The sequence below is a fragment of the Trachemys scripta genome, chromosome 2 (genome assembly GCF_013100865.1).
Source record: "Trachemys scripta elegans isolate TJP31775 chromosome 2, CAS_Tse_1.0, whole genome shotgun sequence".
Lineage (NCBI taxonomy): Eukaryota > Metazoa > Chordata > Testudines > Emydidae > Trachemys > Trachemys scripta.
Window position 1 is genome coordinate 70,419,008 of NC_048299.1, and position 14,749 is coordinate 70,433,756.

Genomic DNA, 14,749 nt, shown 5'->3' on the forward strand with positions numbered 1-14,749 from the left:
TCCCAAGTTTAATTGGCTCTTCCCCCAGGGCTTCACAGTAAGTGAGGTTTTTACTCACGAAAGCGTATGCCCAAATAAATCTGTTAGTCTTTAAGGTGCCACCAGACTCCTTGTTGTTTTTGTTACAGTAATACTAGGGTCAGCATCCGGGTTTCCCATGTCTCACACTATATTCCTCTTGTTCGCAGGTATTTCTTCTAAGACTATTCCAGACCCTTGGCTGATGCTATACAGCCAGCAGCTGTCCTTCAGCTGTCTCTCTGGAGAGCCCCACAATACATTTCTTATTTCCCTGGCCTCCCCCAGTCTGAGCCTAGTGCACTGCTTTATATAGTCCTGACAGCCAGTCACATGCCTCTAAGTCAAAATCCTTTCTCTTGATCTGATTGCACTGTTGCAAGAAGCTGTTGTCCTTCCTGAAGTACATATTGGGTTCCGGGTTGTCCTTCCTGAAGTAGAAGTAACACTCTTCCTGCCAACTCTGTGGTGGGGTCTTCGTAGTCCATCATAATGTGGATAAAGGAAAGAGTTCTTTCCATTTCTTAGTTTTGTTGTTTTTTTTTTGCTTTTTAACATTTTTTTTCTTTAATTGTATATACATAAAGAGGTTATAATGGGATGAATAAAAAATAATTCGTTCAGAGCCATGTTTCCTGTGCTTATTATGATGGGTGTTTCTCAGTCTCTTAATACAAGTACCGTACCACTTTTTTTTTTTTTTTTTTGGTCACACTGAACAAATATCAGGTCATCTCTACCTGAATGAAAGAAAGTGAGACTTCCGCATGTGTAATGAATCAATGTAACATGGCCTGTAGATTTTCAGTGCTAATGAGAAGCTTTTTCAAAACCATAGCATGGGGAAAGAACCTAATAAATTCAAATATTCATCAGGACAATTGTAGTTTGAAATCTGATACTGCAGGCAGATAAGAAGGGAGATTTACTATTGGAGAGGTTTAAGCTGAGGACTGTAGGTGATGGCCAGTGGAGTTGTGTTGGTATACCTACAGTCCTCAGCTTAAACCTCTCCAACGCATCATCAGTGATCTACAACCCATCCTGGACAATGATCCCTCTCTTTCACAGGCCTTGGGAGGCAGGCCAGTCCTTGCCCACAGACAACCTGCCAACCTTAAGCATATTCTCACCAGCAACCACACACCGCACCATAACAACTCTAACTCAGGAACCAATCCATGCAACAAACCTCGATGCCAACTCTGCCCACATATCTACACCAGCAACACCATCACAGGACCTAACCAGATCAGCTACAACATCACCGGTTCATTCACCTGCACGTCCACCAATGTTATATATGCCAGCATGTGCCAGCAATGCCCCTCTGCTATGTACATTGGCCAAACTGGACGGTCACTACGTAAAAGGATAAATGGACACAAGTCCGATATCAGGAATGGCAATATACAAAAACCTGTAGGAGAACACTTCAACCTCCCTGGCCACACAATAGCAGATGTAAAGGTAGCCATCTTACAGCAAAAAAACTTCAGGACCAGACTCCAAAGAGAAACTGCTGAGCTTCAGTTCATTTGCAAATTTGACACCATCAGATCAGGATTAAACAAAGACTGTGAATGGCTAGCCAACTACAGAAGCAGTTTCTCCTCCCTTGGTGTTCACACTTCAACTGCTAGCAGAGGACCTCACCCTCCCTGATGGAACTAACCTCGTTATCTCCAGACTGATTCTTGCCTGCATGTTTATACCTGCCCCTGGAAATTTCCATTACATGCATCTGACAAAGTGGGCATTCACCCATGAAAGCTTATGCTCCAATACATCTGTTAGCCTTAAAGGTGCCACAGGACTCTCTGTTGCTGTTTTCCTGATTAACCGTCTTTAGAATCACCAGATATTGGCATGTATGGGTTTTTCTGACCTTTGTGACAAAACTATTGTTACTATTATATTTATTATTTATAGAGCACTAAAATATGCTAGACACTTTAGGTATTGCAGATAGGAAGAAACTTAAATATTTGGTGGTAACTGAGGTATTGATATTGCTTGTTGTTTTAAAATATACATTTCTAAGTGTCTCAAATTATTTTTTGAAGATGGCCTGGCATACTTTGTCCTGATCCTCTTAATGGACAATATGTGACATATGACTTGGATGGATATGTTAAAAGCAATCATGTAGAATTCTTAGGTGATCCCCATTCCAGAGGTTGGGTTGCTGTGAAATATATTAGCCGTTACCCTAGCTCAATTAAGGTAGGTAGAATAATATATTTACATTTTATAATGCTGACATTTTATGTGTATGCATGTTAAATATTCTAAAATAATTTACGTCATATATTTACTATTAAAGTGAATGAAAATTGCTATATGATCTGAATCAATAATAGAATATTTGTTTAGGTATAATAGCTACAAATAACATTGTGTTAACTGTTTGGAATCTTGGGTTCACTTTTAAGAAATTAAGGATGTGAAATTTGAAAGTCAGCTAATAAAATTATTTTTGATTCTGATGGATGTAAAATTCAGATAAGATAAGACTATGCAGTTGCATTTAAAAACACATTTCTGTTCCCTATAGCAATTTATATTTCAGAGAATGTAAACTTATAGTAATAGCCTCATGCAGAAAGACATTAAGGAGTGTAACCAGTTTTACAACTTTCATACAAAGTATTCCACTTTTTTCTTACAATTTTTTTTTTTTTTTGGCACTATACACTTAGTTGCAGGCAACCTCAAAAGCACAATAGTAATTACTGATTTAACAAACTTAAAACCACCTGTTTCTAAGTTATTTCCAATTATTCTGGTTTTGCTGTATTTTTAAAAACGAGCCTAGAAAACAAAAACCTCAATGTGCATTTACTGTCAATGTAAACTAGAAAAAAATGTAGTCACAAATATTTGCCATAAAACTGTCTCACTCAAGGCTATTCCAAACCTGCAGCTTTTCCACATGTAAAATGCCCAGTGGAATAATATACTCTTGCTGTTGCCAAGAGAAGTCATCATAATAGCCTTGTCAACATGTTTCGTATCTGTCCTGGCCATGCTTCCCTTTAAGCAAAGATGCCATTTTGGAGGTTGTATTGATTGTCTGTGGTCACCTGGCAGAGATGAGATTGCAGCTGCAACTTCCTCTTGGTACTTCATATGTGGTGGCCCTGCAGACTTGTTTATGCTAGCATAAACCTGGGTAAATCAGAAGTGAATTTGGCCCACTGCCTTAATTTGGTGTTCTGAATGTACAATGGCTATATCTTGATCTGAATTAAAGAAGAGGAAGTGTATTTTATTTACTATCCGTAGGTTTGAAACATTTTTCCATTGTTCACTGTCTCTTCAACCCTCATTGATACATGTTTTCTTCTGGAAGACATATAATAAAATTACATCTATCTCCTTTACAGAATTGGATAACACATGATGGGTTCAGAACTACCATCCTACTTTTGTTTAACTAATTAGTCATATCTTCTAACTGGTTTTGGCTCATTTTCTCCAAATCTTTGTGAGAAGTCATGTTTAATTAGCTGGAACTAAAATAGTCAATAATTAATATAATACACATACATACTTATCAGTTCAAACTTTGAAAGAAATTAAGAAATGACCTTAAAACAAACTGGAATTAGCCTTTAGAAAGGTAAGTTTTTGATGAGTCAGTAAATCTAGACTTGTCTTTTAAACATTTCATAAGCTTACTGTAAAACTCCTCTTTTTTTACACGTCTCTGGAAAAAAAGGCCTCACTTCTGCATGTATGTAATTTAAGAATGAATCTTGATTATCCACTTTGTAAATTAGATATTCCTCTTAAGTAAACTGTCAAATAGCTCATTTGCCATGTGGTGTCCTTGCACCACAGAGTGTACCTTCTCTATTTTCAGACTTCTCTAGACAAAGAGACTGCATTTGTCCCCTGGAAACTGAACAGCTTACTCAGAAAATTAAACTCTAGCATATTGACACCGGCAGCAAGGCTTTAGTCCCTTCCCATGCAATGCTCTCCAGACTGGAGCAGGACTCTCAATTTTAAAGGATTTCTACTTTAACATAGTTATCAGAATGGCTTTCAGAAAATACTTCTGTTTTTGTGTGTGTGGACAGCCATTATCAAGATGCTGTCCTTTGTCCTTTCTACCACATCAGCAGTATTTACCAAGGGCCTAACAATGGTCACAACCCATCTCAAGCATCAAGATATTCCTGTATGTAGAAGTCCAACATAAAGGACATACAGTTTCAATTTTTAAGTCTCTTGATCATAGAATATCAAGGTTGGAAGGGACCTCAGGAGGTCATCTAGTCCAACCCCCTGCTCAAAGCAGGACCAACTAAATCCCCAAATGGCTCCCCTCAAGGATTGAACTCACAACCCTGGGTTTAGCAGACCAATGCTCAAACCACTGAGCTATCCCTCCTGATAAATTGGGATATGTCCACACTTGTACAAGACCAACAAATCTCCTTCATAGTGGCTATCCTGAACTCGTTAGGCCAAGGCACATCTTGTAGCAGAGAGTTCTTCGAGTGCTTGCTCATATCGATTCTAATTAGGTGTGCGCGTGCCGCGTGCACGATTGTTGGAAGATTTTTACCCTAGCAACACTCGGTGGGTTGGCTGAGGCGCCCCCTGGAGTGGCGCCCTTATGGTGCCGGATATATGCCCTTGCCGACCCAGCGCCCCCTCAGTTCCTTCTTACCGCCCGTGACAGTCGTTGGAACTGTGGAGCGCGTCATAGCTGATCTCCACTTCCCAAGCTCTTTGCTCGTTTATACCTGTAGACAGTTATTATAGTGTAGTTGTTAGCTAGTTGAAGTTAATAGTAGTTTTTGTAGTTAGTGTATATAGTAATTGGAGATAAGGGGCTTCTCCCCTTCCCTCCTTCCCAGTACCCGGGCTCATGCCTAGGTCTCCGGGTTTCAAACCCTGCTCGGCCTGCCTCAAGCCAATGCCTACGGGAGACTCCCACGACTCATGTCTGAAGTGCCTGGGGGAATCCCATCAATCAGATAAGTGCTGCATTTGTAAGGCATTCAAGCCTCGGACAAAAAAGGAGTGGGACTTTCGTTTGAAGCAGCTCCTCAAGGAAGTGGCACTTAGCCCGATGTCCTCAGCCCCGTGCCGAGACCCGTTGCCATCGGTCCGAAGCGCGCCTCCGGCACTGGATTGACCCAGCACCGGCAAAGACTCCCAGCACCGGACATCTCCGTCACCACTATCAGTGCAGCACCGCTCGCTGTCTCCGGGAGCCAAGAAGCAGCACAAGCAACCTGCTGCTCCTGTACAGTTGCCGGCACCGCCTGTGCCCCCCTTGGAGCAGCGTCCCGTGCCGGACTGCCCAGCAAAGGCTCCAACTCCAGCACAGTTGATTCCGGCGCCACAAGCGACATTGAGTCCAGTGCACATAAGCCCCCCGGTGCGCACAGTGGTTGAGCTGGGCCTGTCTTCCACCCCGGAGACTTTCTCCACTGCTCGCGACCTGATTGTGCTCACCGAGTTGGGACCATCACAACCTTTGCTACCGCTGGTGCGGGCTGTCCCATCAATAGGGAAGCTCTCCATGATGCGCCCTCCATCACAGAGCGAGAAGGGTCGACACCGATCTTGGTCCCAGTCCAGGTCACGTTCCTGATCCAGGCGCTGGTCTCCACGGCACCACTCGCAGTCCCGGCACTGATCACCATCTCGGCGCCGGTCGTACTCGCGGCGCCGCTCCGCCTTGAGAAGATCTCCTTCCCGGTATGGTTGGTACCAGTCCAGCTCCTGGCACCGATCCCGGTGCAGGTCTCCTCAGAGTTGTTCCTGGCGCCGTTCCGCCCGTAGATCTTTATCAAGGTCCAGATCTGCCTCCTGGCACCGATACGACCGTTGGTCCCAGTCCAGGTTGCAGTACCGCTCGAGACCACGGTGCCGATTTCCATCTCTGCGGCGCGGGCCAACAACGCATGACAGTGCAACCCAGCATGACCGATCGGCTCCACCTTGGCCTTCCCGCCCCAACTCGAGGTCATCCCAAGCGGAGAGTGGCTGCCACGTCCATGACCAAGACGCGGACAGAGCTAGCCAATGGCACGACGAGGGGCAGGATCCTGTTCAGGGACCCCCACAATGGTCCTTTTGGACTCCTTGGGCATACCGTCAAGCCCAAGGTGTCCCATTGGGAGCTTCTCGTTCTGCCCACTTGGAACCCCAGGTCCCAGAGGCCACTGTCAGTCGCCCCGCCCCCCAGGGGGCTCAGAGGCAACAGCCTTACCCGCACCTCAGGCCCATGTTTAGTTTAACATCTGTAGTGTGCAAGGTGTTAGAGAAAATTCTGAAAGAGAAACTAGTTGAGGACCTGGAGGTTAGTGGCAATTGCGATAAATTACAACATGGTTTTACGAAGGGCAGATCGTGCCAAACGAATCTGATCTCCTTCTTTGAGAAAGTAACGGATTTATTAGATAAGGGAAATGCGGTGGACCTAATATACCTGGATTTCAGTAAAGCGTTTGATACTGTACCCCATGAGGAATTATTGGTTAAACTGAAAAACATGGGGATCGATATGAAAATCCAGAGGTGGATAAGGAATTGGTTAATGGGGAGAATGCAGCGGGTCGTATTAAAGGGTGAACTGTCGGGTTGGAGGGAGGTTACTAGTGGAGTGCCTCAAGGTTCGGTTTTGGGACCCATTTTATTTAATTTATTTATAACTGACCTCGGGACCGATTGCAGGAGTGGGCTGATAAAGTTTGCGGATGATACGAAGGTGGGAGGCATTGTAAATTCGGAGGAGGATAGGGATATCCTGCAGGGAGACTTGAATGAGCTTGTGAATTGGAGTATCAGGAATAGGATGAAATTTAATAGTAAAAAGTGTAAGGTGATGCATTTGGGGATGACTAATAAAAATTTTAGTTACAAGATGGGGACGCATTGGTTAGAAGTAACGGAAGAGGAGAAGGACCTAGGGGTCCTGGTAGACCGCAGGATGACTATGAGTCGACAATGCGACGTGGCGGTGAAAAAAGCCAATGCTGTCTTGGGATGCATTAGGCGAGGCATATCTAGTAGGGATAAGGAGGTCCTGCTTCCGTTGTACAAGGCGCTGGTGAGACCTCATTTGGAGTACTGTGTGCAGTTCTGGTCTCCCATGTTTAAAAAAGATGAACTTAAACTGGAACGGGTGCAGAGAAGGGCCACTAGGATGATCAGAGGAATGGAAAACCTGTCGTATGAAAAGAGACTAGAGGAGCTTGGGTTGTTTAGTCTGACAAAGCGAAGGCTGAGGGGGGATATGATTGCTATCTTTAACTATATTAGAGGGATTAATACGAGGGAGGGAGAAGAATTATTCCAGCTTAGTACTAATGTGGATACGAGAACGAATGGATATAAACTGGCCGTGGGGAGGTTCAGGCTTGAAATTAGACGCAGGTTTCTGACCGTCAGAGGGGTGAAATATTGGAACGGCCTTCCGAGGGAAACGGTGGGGGCGACGGACCTGTCTGGTTTTAAGATTAAGTTAGATAAATTTATGGAGGGAATGGTTTAATGGTAAAACATAGTAGTCAAGGAAAACCAAGAAATGGTAGGTAAATTGTATAATGGCTGACAGGGGTCAGGCTGGAGACTCTTGCCTATATGCTCGGGGTCTTACTGATCGCCATATTTGGGGTCGGGAAGGAATTTTCCTCCAGGGCAGATTGGCTGAGCCTCTGGAGGTTTTTCGCCTTCCTCCGCAGCATGGGGCAGGGATCTCTAGCAGGAGGGTTTCTGCCAATTGAAGTCACCTAAAACAGGATTGGGGACTTCAACAGCAGAGTCCAGGGAAGGGGTAGGGACGGTTTTATGGCCTGCAGCATGCAGGGGGTCAGACCAGATGATCATAATGGTCCCTTCTGACCTTAAAGTCTATGAGTCTATGAGTCTATGAGTCTATGCCCCTAGCATGGAGGACCTAGGGCAGCCGGACCCTTCCCCCCAGCAAGACTTGCCCAGGACCCATTAGTCATAGAATCATAGAATATCAGAGTTGGAAGGGACCTCAAGAGGTCATCTAGTCCAACCCCCTGCTCAAAGCAGGACCAATTCCCAGCTAAATCATCCCAGCCAGGGCTTTGTCAAGCCGGGCCTTAAAAACCTCCAAGGAAGGAGACTCCACCACCTCCCTAGGTAACGCATTCCAGTGTTTCACCACCCTCCTAGTGAAATAGTTTTTCCTGATATCCAACCTGGACCTCCCCCACTGCAACTTGAGACCATTGCTCCTTGTTCTGTCATCTGCCACCACTGAGAACAGCCGAGCTCCATCCTCTTTGGAACCCCCCTTCAGGTAGTTGAAGGCTGCTATGAAATCCCCCCTAATTCTTCTCTTCTGGAGACTAAACAATCCCAGTTCCCTCAGCCTCTCCTCATAAGTCATGTGCTCCAGACCCCTAATCATTTTTGTTGCCCTCCGCTGGACTCTTTCCAATTTTTCCACATCCTTCTTGTAGTGTGGGGACCAAAACTGGACACAGTATTCCAGATGAGGCCTCACCAATGTTGAATAAAGGGGAACGATCACGTTCCTCGATCTGCTGACACATCCCGGGCGTATCCTCCTCGTCCTCGCCTGACGAGGCGGTGGCAGGCACGTCCTCCTCTGGCCCACCACCTATAGACCTCAGTGTGCACCAAGACTTGCTTCATAGGGTGGCACAAAACATGAACCTCCAGGTGGAGGAGGTGGTGGAGGTCAAGGATCCGGTGGTGGACATTTTATCTGCTGATACCCCCACGCGTATAGCCTTGCTGTTTATTCGGACCATCCAGGCTAATGCCAATACAATCTGGTGGTCTCCGGCGTCTATTCCTCCCGCTGCCAATGAGGGGAGGGGAAGTACTTGGTCCCCTCCAAAGACTACGAGTACTTGTACATTCACCCCCAACCGTGCTCCCTCGTTGTACAGTCTGTTAATGAGAGGGAAAGACACGGTCTACAAGCTCCCGCTCCTAAATCCAAGGATGTTAGATGCCTGGATTTATTTGTGTGCAAGATCTATTCGACTGGCGGTCTACAACTTAGGGTGGCTAACCAGCAGGCCCTCTTGAGCCGTTATAGTTTATGATACCTGGAACTCGATGGGGAAGTTCAAAGAGCTGGTTCCTCAGGAGTCCAGGGAGGAGTTCGGGGCCTTGCTAGAAGAGGGCAAGAAAGTAGCCAGGACATCCTTGCAGGCTTCGATAGATGCGGCAGACTCGGCAGCTAGGACTCTAACCTCGGGCGTAGCTATGCGCCGCATCTCGTGCCTACAGGTGTCCGGTCTTCCACCGGAGCTGCAGCAAACAATTTCAGGACCTGCCCTTTGATGGCCAGGGGCTATTCTCAGACAAAACTGACTCCAGAGTCTGAAGGATAACCGGGCCATCATGTGCTCATTGGGCATGCATACCCCGGTGACCCAACGTAGGCCCTTCCGACCCCAACTGCAGCGCACCTACCCTAAGCCCCAGCCGAGACAGGATTTCTCTAGAAGACGCATCCGCAGTGGTAGGAGGAGGCAATCTGGTCCTCAGACGGGCCAGAACCAGGGCCCCCCAAATCATCGGCGGGGCCCAAGCAAAACTTATGAAGGTGCGCCCATGGGTGGAGCACCAGTCTCCTTTCAGAATCCTTTCCCACCTTTCACCAACCGCCTCTCCTATTTCTTCCATACGTGGTCCCGCGTAATGTCAGACCACTGGATCCTACACGCGGTGGAAAGTGGATACCGACTTCAATTTGTTTTGTCCCCCCCTTCCCATCCTCCCTCCCCATCCCTATTCAGGGACCCCCTTTCACGAGCAACTCCTTCCACAGGAGGTGCAGATGTTCCTGGTTATCAGAGCTATAGAGGAGGTTCCAAGGGAACTGAGGAGCAGGGAGGTTTACTCCCACTACTTCCTAATCCCCAAGGCAAAGTGGGGGCTACGGCCCATTCTGGACTTGTGCAGACTCAACAAATTCATGGTAAAGTTGAAGTTCCGCATGGTTTCCTTGGGGACCATTATCCCTTTCCTGGATCCTGGAGACTGGTACGCTGCCCTCAACATGAAGGACGAATACTTCCACATAGCGATTTACCTGCCGCACAGGTGCTTCCTTCACTTTGTGGTCAATCAACGACACTTCCAGTTTACTGTCCTTCCCTTCGGCCTATCCACGGCACCAAGGGTATTTACAAAGTGTATGGCTCTTGTAGCTGCCTCGCTCCGTCAACATCGGATCCAACTGTTTCCGTACCTCGATGACTGGCTCATTCGGGGTCACACCGAGCTCCAGGTGCAATCTCATGTTCGGTTCACCATGAGCTTGTTCAGATAGCTGGGCCTGCTGCTCAATGTCGAAAAGTCCACTTTGCAGCCGACCCAAAGAATAGAATTCATCGGAGCAGTCCTGGATTCAAATCTTGCCCGGGCGTGCCTACCGCATGCCCGCTTCCAGTCCAAGGCGAGCATTATCCATGGCCTCTGAAGCTTCCCGATCTTGACAGCACGCACATGCCTCGGTCTACTGGGACACATGGCGTCTTGCACCTTCGTGACCAGACATGCCAGACTATGCCTCCGTCGACGTCAGGCCTGGCTCTCATCAGTGTACCATCCAGGCCAAGACCTTTTAGACACAGTGCTCACGGTACCGACGGAAGTCTTAACCTCCCTGGCTTGGTGGCTGAACCCCAACTTCGTATGCGGGGGGATGCCATTCCATGCCCCACAGCCCTCCCTAGTCCTAACCTCGGACACATCATCTCTGGGCTGGGGCGCTCACCTTGCGGACCTTTGCACACAGGGCCTTTGGTCCGCACAAGAGAGAACCCTGCACATCAACTTACGGGAACTGAGAGCAGTACGTCTGGCATGTCAGGTATTCCATGAACACCTTCAGGGCCGTTGTGTCACAGTCTTCACAGACAACACAACGGCCATGTTTTACATCAACAAGCAAGGAGGAGCGCGATCATCCCCCCTCTTTCAGGAAGCCATTTGCCTGTGGGAACTCTGCATAACCCACTCGATCGACCTGGTGGTGTTGTTTCTCCCGGGAGTCCAAAACACCTTGGCAGATCGCCTCAGCAGGTCCTTCCTGGCTCACGAGTGGTCGCTTCACCCAGACGTTATCCATTCTGTTTTCCAGAAGTGGGGGTTTCCCCACGTAGACCTTTTCACCTCTCACAAGAATCGGAAGTGCCAGGTGTTCTGTTTTCTCTAGGGGCGCTCCCCGGGCTCCCTATCAGATGCCTTCCTGATGCTATGGAAAGACCATCTGTTCTACGCCTTCCTTCCATTCCCATTAGTCCACAAGGTCCTTCTCAAATTGGGAAGAGACAAGGCCCGCTTAATCTTGATCGCCCCGGCGTGGCCCAGGCAACATTGGTACACCACTCTCCTCGATCTGTCAGTGACCACACCAATTCCACTCCCGTTGTGGCCAGACCTGATCACTCAGGAGCATGGCCGACTGTGTCATCCGGACCTGCAATCCCTCCATCTCACAGAATGGATGCTGCATGGCTAACTCATGGCTAACTCGGTGCAGCACGTTCTCTTGGGTAGCAGAAAGCCCTCTATCAGGTCCACATATCCGGCCAAGTGGAAGTGTCTCTCCTGCTGGTGTGCCCTGAGCAATACTGCCCCTCTGGAGTTGTCAGTACCTACCATCCTAGATTATCTCTTGTCCTTGAAACAGCAAGGCCTAGCAGTTTTATCCATCAGAGTACACCTAGCAGCGATTTCGGCCTTCCACCCGGGCAAAAACGGGCGCTCGGTTTTCTCCAATCCCATGGTCAGCAGGATCCTCAAGGGATTGGAACGTCTGTACCCGCAAATTCGGCATCCGGCCCCTACGTGGGACCTCAACCTGGCCCTATCCAGACTCATGGGTGCCCCGTTCGAACCGATGGCCACTTGCTCGCTCCTGTACCTTTCCTGGAAAACAGCTTTCCTCGTCGCTATCACTTCAGCGAGACGCGTGTCGGAACTTTGAGCCCTCATGTTGGATACACCGTATACATTCATAAGGACATATGTTCATAAGGACAAGGTACAGCTGCGGCCACAACCCGCCTTCCTTCCTAAGGTGGTGTCTGTCTTGGTTGACATGGAAGGCATCTTCCTTCCGGTCTTCTACCCGAAGCTGCACGCTTCTTGACAAGAACAGCTGCATTCCCTAGACGTTCGCAGGGCCCTCGCCTTTTACATCGAACGAAACCTTTTAGGAGGACGACCCAGTTCGTAGCTGTGGCAGACCGGATGAAGGGCCTCCCGGTCTCCACACAGCACATCTTGTCCTGGATTACATCATGCATTCATGTGTGCTAAGACTTGGCTGATGTCCCGACTACGCATCTACTGCACACTCTATTCGGGCTCAAGCTTTGTCCTCCGCCTTCCTGGCTCATGTGCCCATACAGGAGATCTATAGGGCAGCAACTTGGTCATCAGTACATGCATAGTGGTAAACGAATGTAATAGTGCAGCAGTCCAGAGCTGATGCTGCATTTGGTTCAGCGGTCCTTCACTCCACGACATCTCACTCCGACCCCACTGCCTAGGTAAGGCTTGGGAGTCACCTAATTGGAATCCATATGAGCAAGCACTTGAAGAAGAAAAGATGGTTACTCACCTTTGTAACTGTTGTTCTTTGAGATGTGTTGCTTATATCCATTCCAAACCCGCCCTCCTTCTCCTCTCTGAGTAGCCGGCAAGAAGGAACTGAGGGGGTGCTGTGTCGGAAGAGCCATATATCCGGCGTCATAAGGGCGCCACTCCAGGGGGCGCCTCAGCTGACCCGCCGAATGTTGCTAGGGTAAAAATCTTCCAACGATTGTGCACGCACACCTAATTGGAATGGATATGAGCAACACATCTTGAAGAACAGTTACAAAGGTGAGTAACCGTCTTTTTCAGAGAAATTTATTAAGCAACCCTACAAAAGCAGTGATAATTCACCTGAGGCGTTAGGTCTCCTGGGCTCTTCCATTTGTCACTTTATGCTTATCTGTGAATGAAGCGGGTACAGCACTGATTGGCAGCAAAATTAACTCCAAACATGAACTACATGGGAGGTTTCCGGAGCATGTTTCCAAAAGTCTTCAGGATTCTCTGCTAGTGAGAATTCCCAGACACTGTTTTGCAGGAGTTCATTTCAATTTTCATTCTCAGCTGTTGTGATCATCACAGACTGGAGAGCTCACCTTCAGGAGGTTGATATATCACATATTCTACCCCTTTGTGGACTATGAAGCTCAATATAAGTGTTCTGGAACTCAGTTATACATGGGCTCTAACATATATATATTTCCTGCAGTTGGCAAAAGCTATATTATTCAAGTGCTAAGAGCAATATGGTAGCTATGTGTTATATCAACAAAAAAGGACGTTCTTACTCAACTGTCAGCAGCCAGTGGCCCTGTGAGACTGGTGCCTGGCTCCTGAAGTACACCTGATACCTCTACATCTGACACACACAACATTTGCTAGCAGGTTCAGGATTCAGAGACAACAAAAGTTGTCACTGGAAAGACCATGGTGGAGCTGCGGTTCAAAAATTGGGGTCTGTAGAGGAGCGGACTCACCCCTGCGGCGCCTCCTACTGGTCGTCTCGGGAGTTAGCTCTTCCAGCGTCCTGGAGCACCCCCTGCAGGCCGGTGATCCGCCTGTCCTCTGGCCCCCGTGTCCCTCCCGGACCCTGGTGCCCTTGTATCTGGGGTGCTGCCCCCTGGCAGTACACCCCTCAGAACTAGGGTCTCCCCTCCCTGGGGAACCCCCACCCACTATCCCTACCTTGCCTCAGAATAAGGCCACTGCCAGTCACCAACTAGCCCCCACTCCCTGGGGCAGACTGCAGTATAGGCCACTCATCATCGGCGAGGTTGGATTTGGACCTGCTGCCTTGGCCTAGCTCTGGGCTGCCCTCTGTAACCCCCAGTACCCCTTGGCCTCCTACTAGGCCGCAGCCTGGGGCTATCCAGGCTGGAGCTTCCCAGCTCCTCAGCCTTTCCCCAGCCCTGCTCCACTCAGGTACTCTGTCTCTGCTTCCCTGCAGCCAGGCCCTTCTCTCTCTGAGTGCAGAGAGAGACTGCTGAGCTCCTGGCTCCGAGCCTCTCTTATACAGGCCAGCTGGGGCCTGATTGGGGCGTGGCCAAGCTGTGGCTACTTTCCCAATCAGCCCAGTAGCTTTTCCCTTTGCCCCAGCCATCTGCCAGGGCTGTTTTAAACCCTTCCAGGCAGGAGCGGGGTAATCACCCCGCTACAGGGTCATTTGTCCATAGACTGTACTGCTGCTCAATGGGAAGAGACATATCCTTCGTTTTGCTTCAGAGCAGGGGTGGATGGAGATTTGATCACAGATGCATTTCTGTTGGATTGGAACAAAGGAATTCTATACATCTTCTCACTGATTTCATTGATCCAATGAGTAATCAGAAGAATGTAACAAAACATAGTCCAAGTCGTACTGGCTGCTGCAGCAGGGGCCAAACAATATTCGTGCAGAGATGAAGATCTCTCAGAGGAATCTCCATTTCTTTAAATGGCATTAACTGATTTTCTCTTTCAAGAAGACTCATCTTGCATCCTAATCCAGAGTTGCTTCACCTTATGCTTTGGTTCACAGGACAATGAGTACATCTGCCCTCGTGCTGTGGAAGTGTAGGAGATTCAGCTACTATGTAGAAATCTATTTACTCTGAAATGTTACATTTGGAAGTAGAAAAGGATTTTCCTCTGTGGGTAGAAG

General features: G+C 48.0%; 1 protein-coding gene across 1 annotated transcript in view; it reads left to right on the forward strand.

The window, feature by feature from the left end:
- Positions 1–14,749, forward strand: part of ZCWPW2 (zinc finger CW-type and PWWP domain containing 2) — a 109,670-nt gene that overhangs the window by 15,444 nt on the left and 79,477 nt on the right. The window contains exon 2 of the mRNA XM_034759384.1: positions 2,085–2,244. Within this exon, the coding sequence (XP_034615275.1) occupies positions 2,085–2,244 (160 nt within the window). The remainder of the gene's footprint in view (positions 1–2,084; positions 2,245–14,749) is intronic.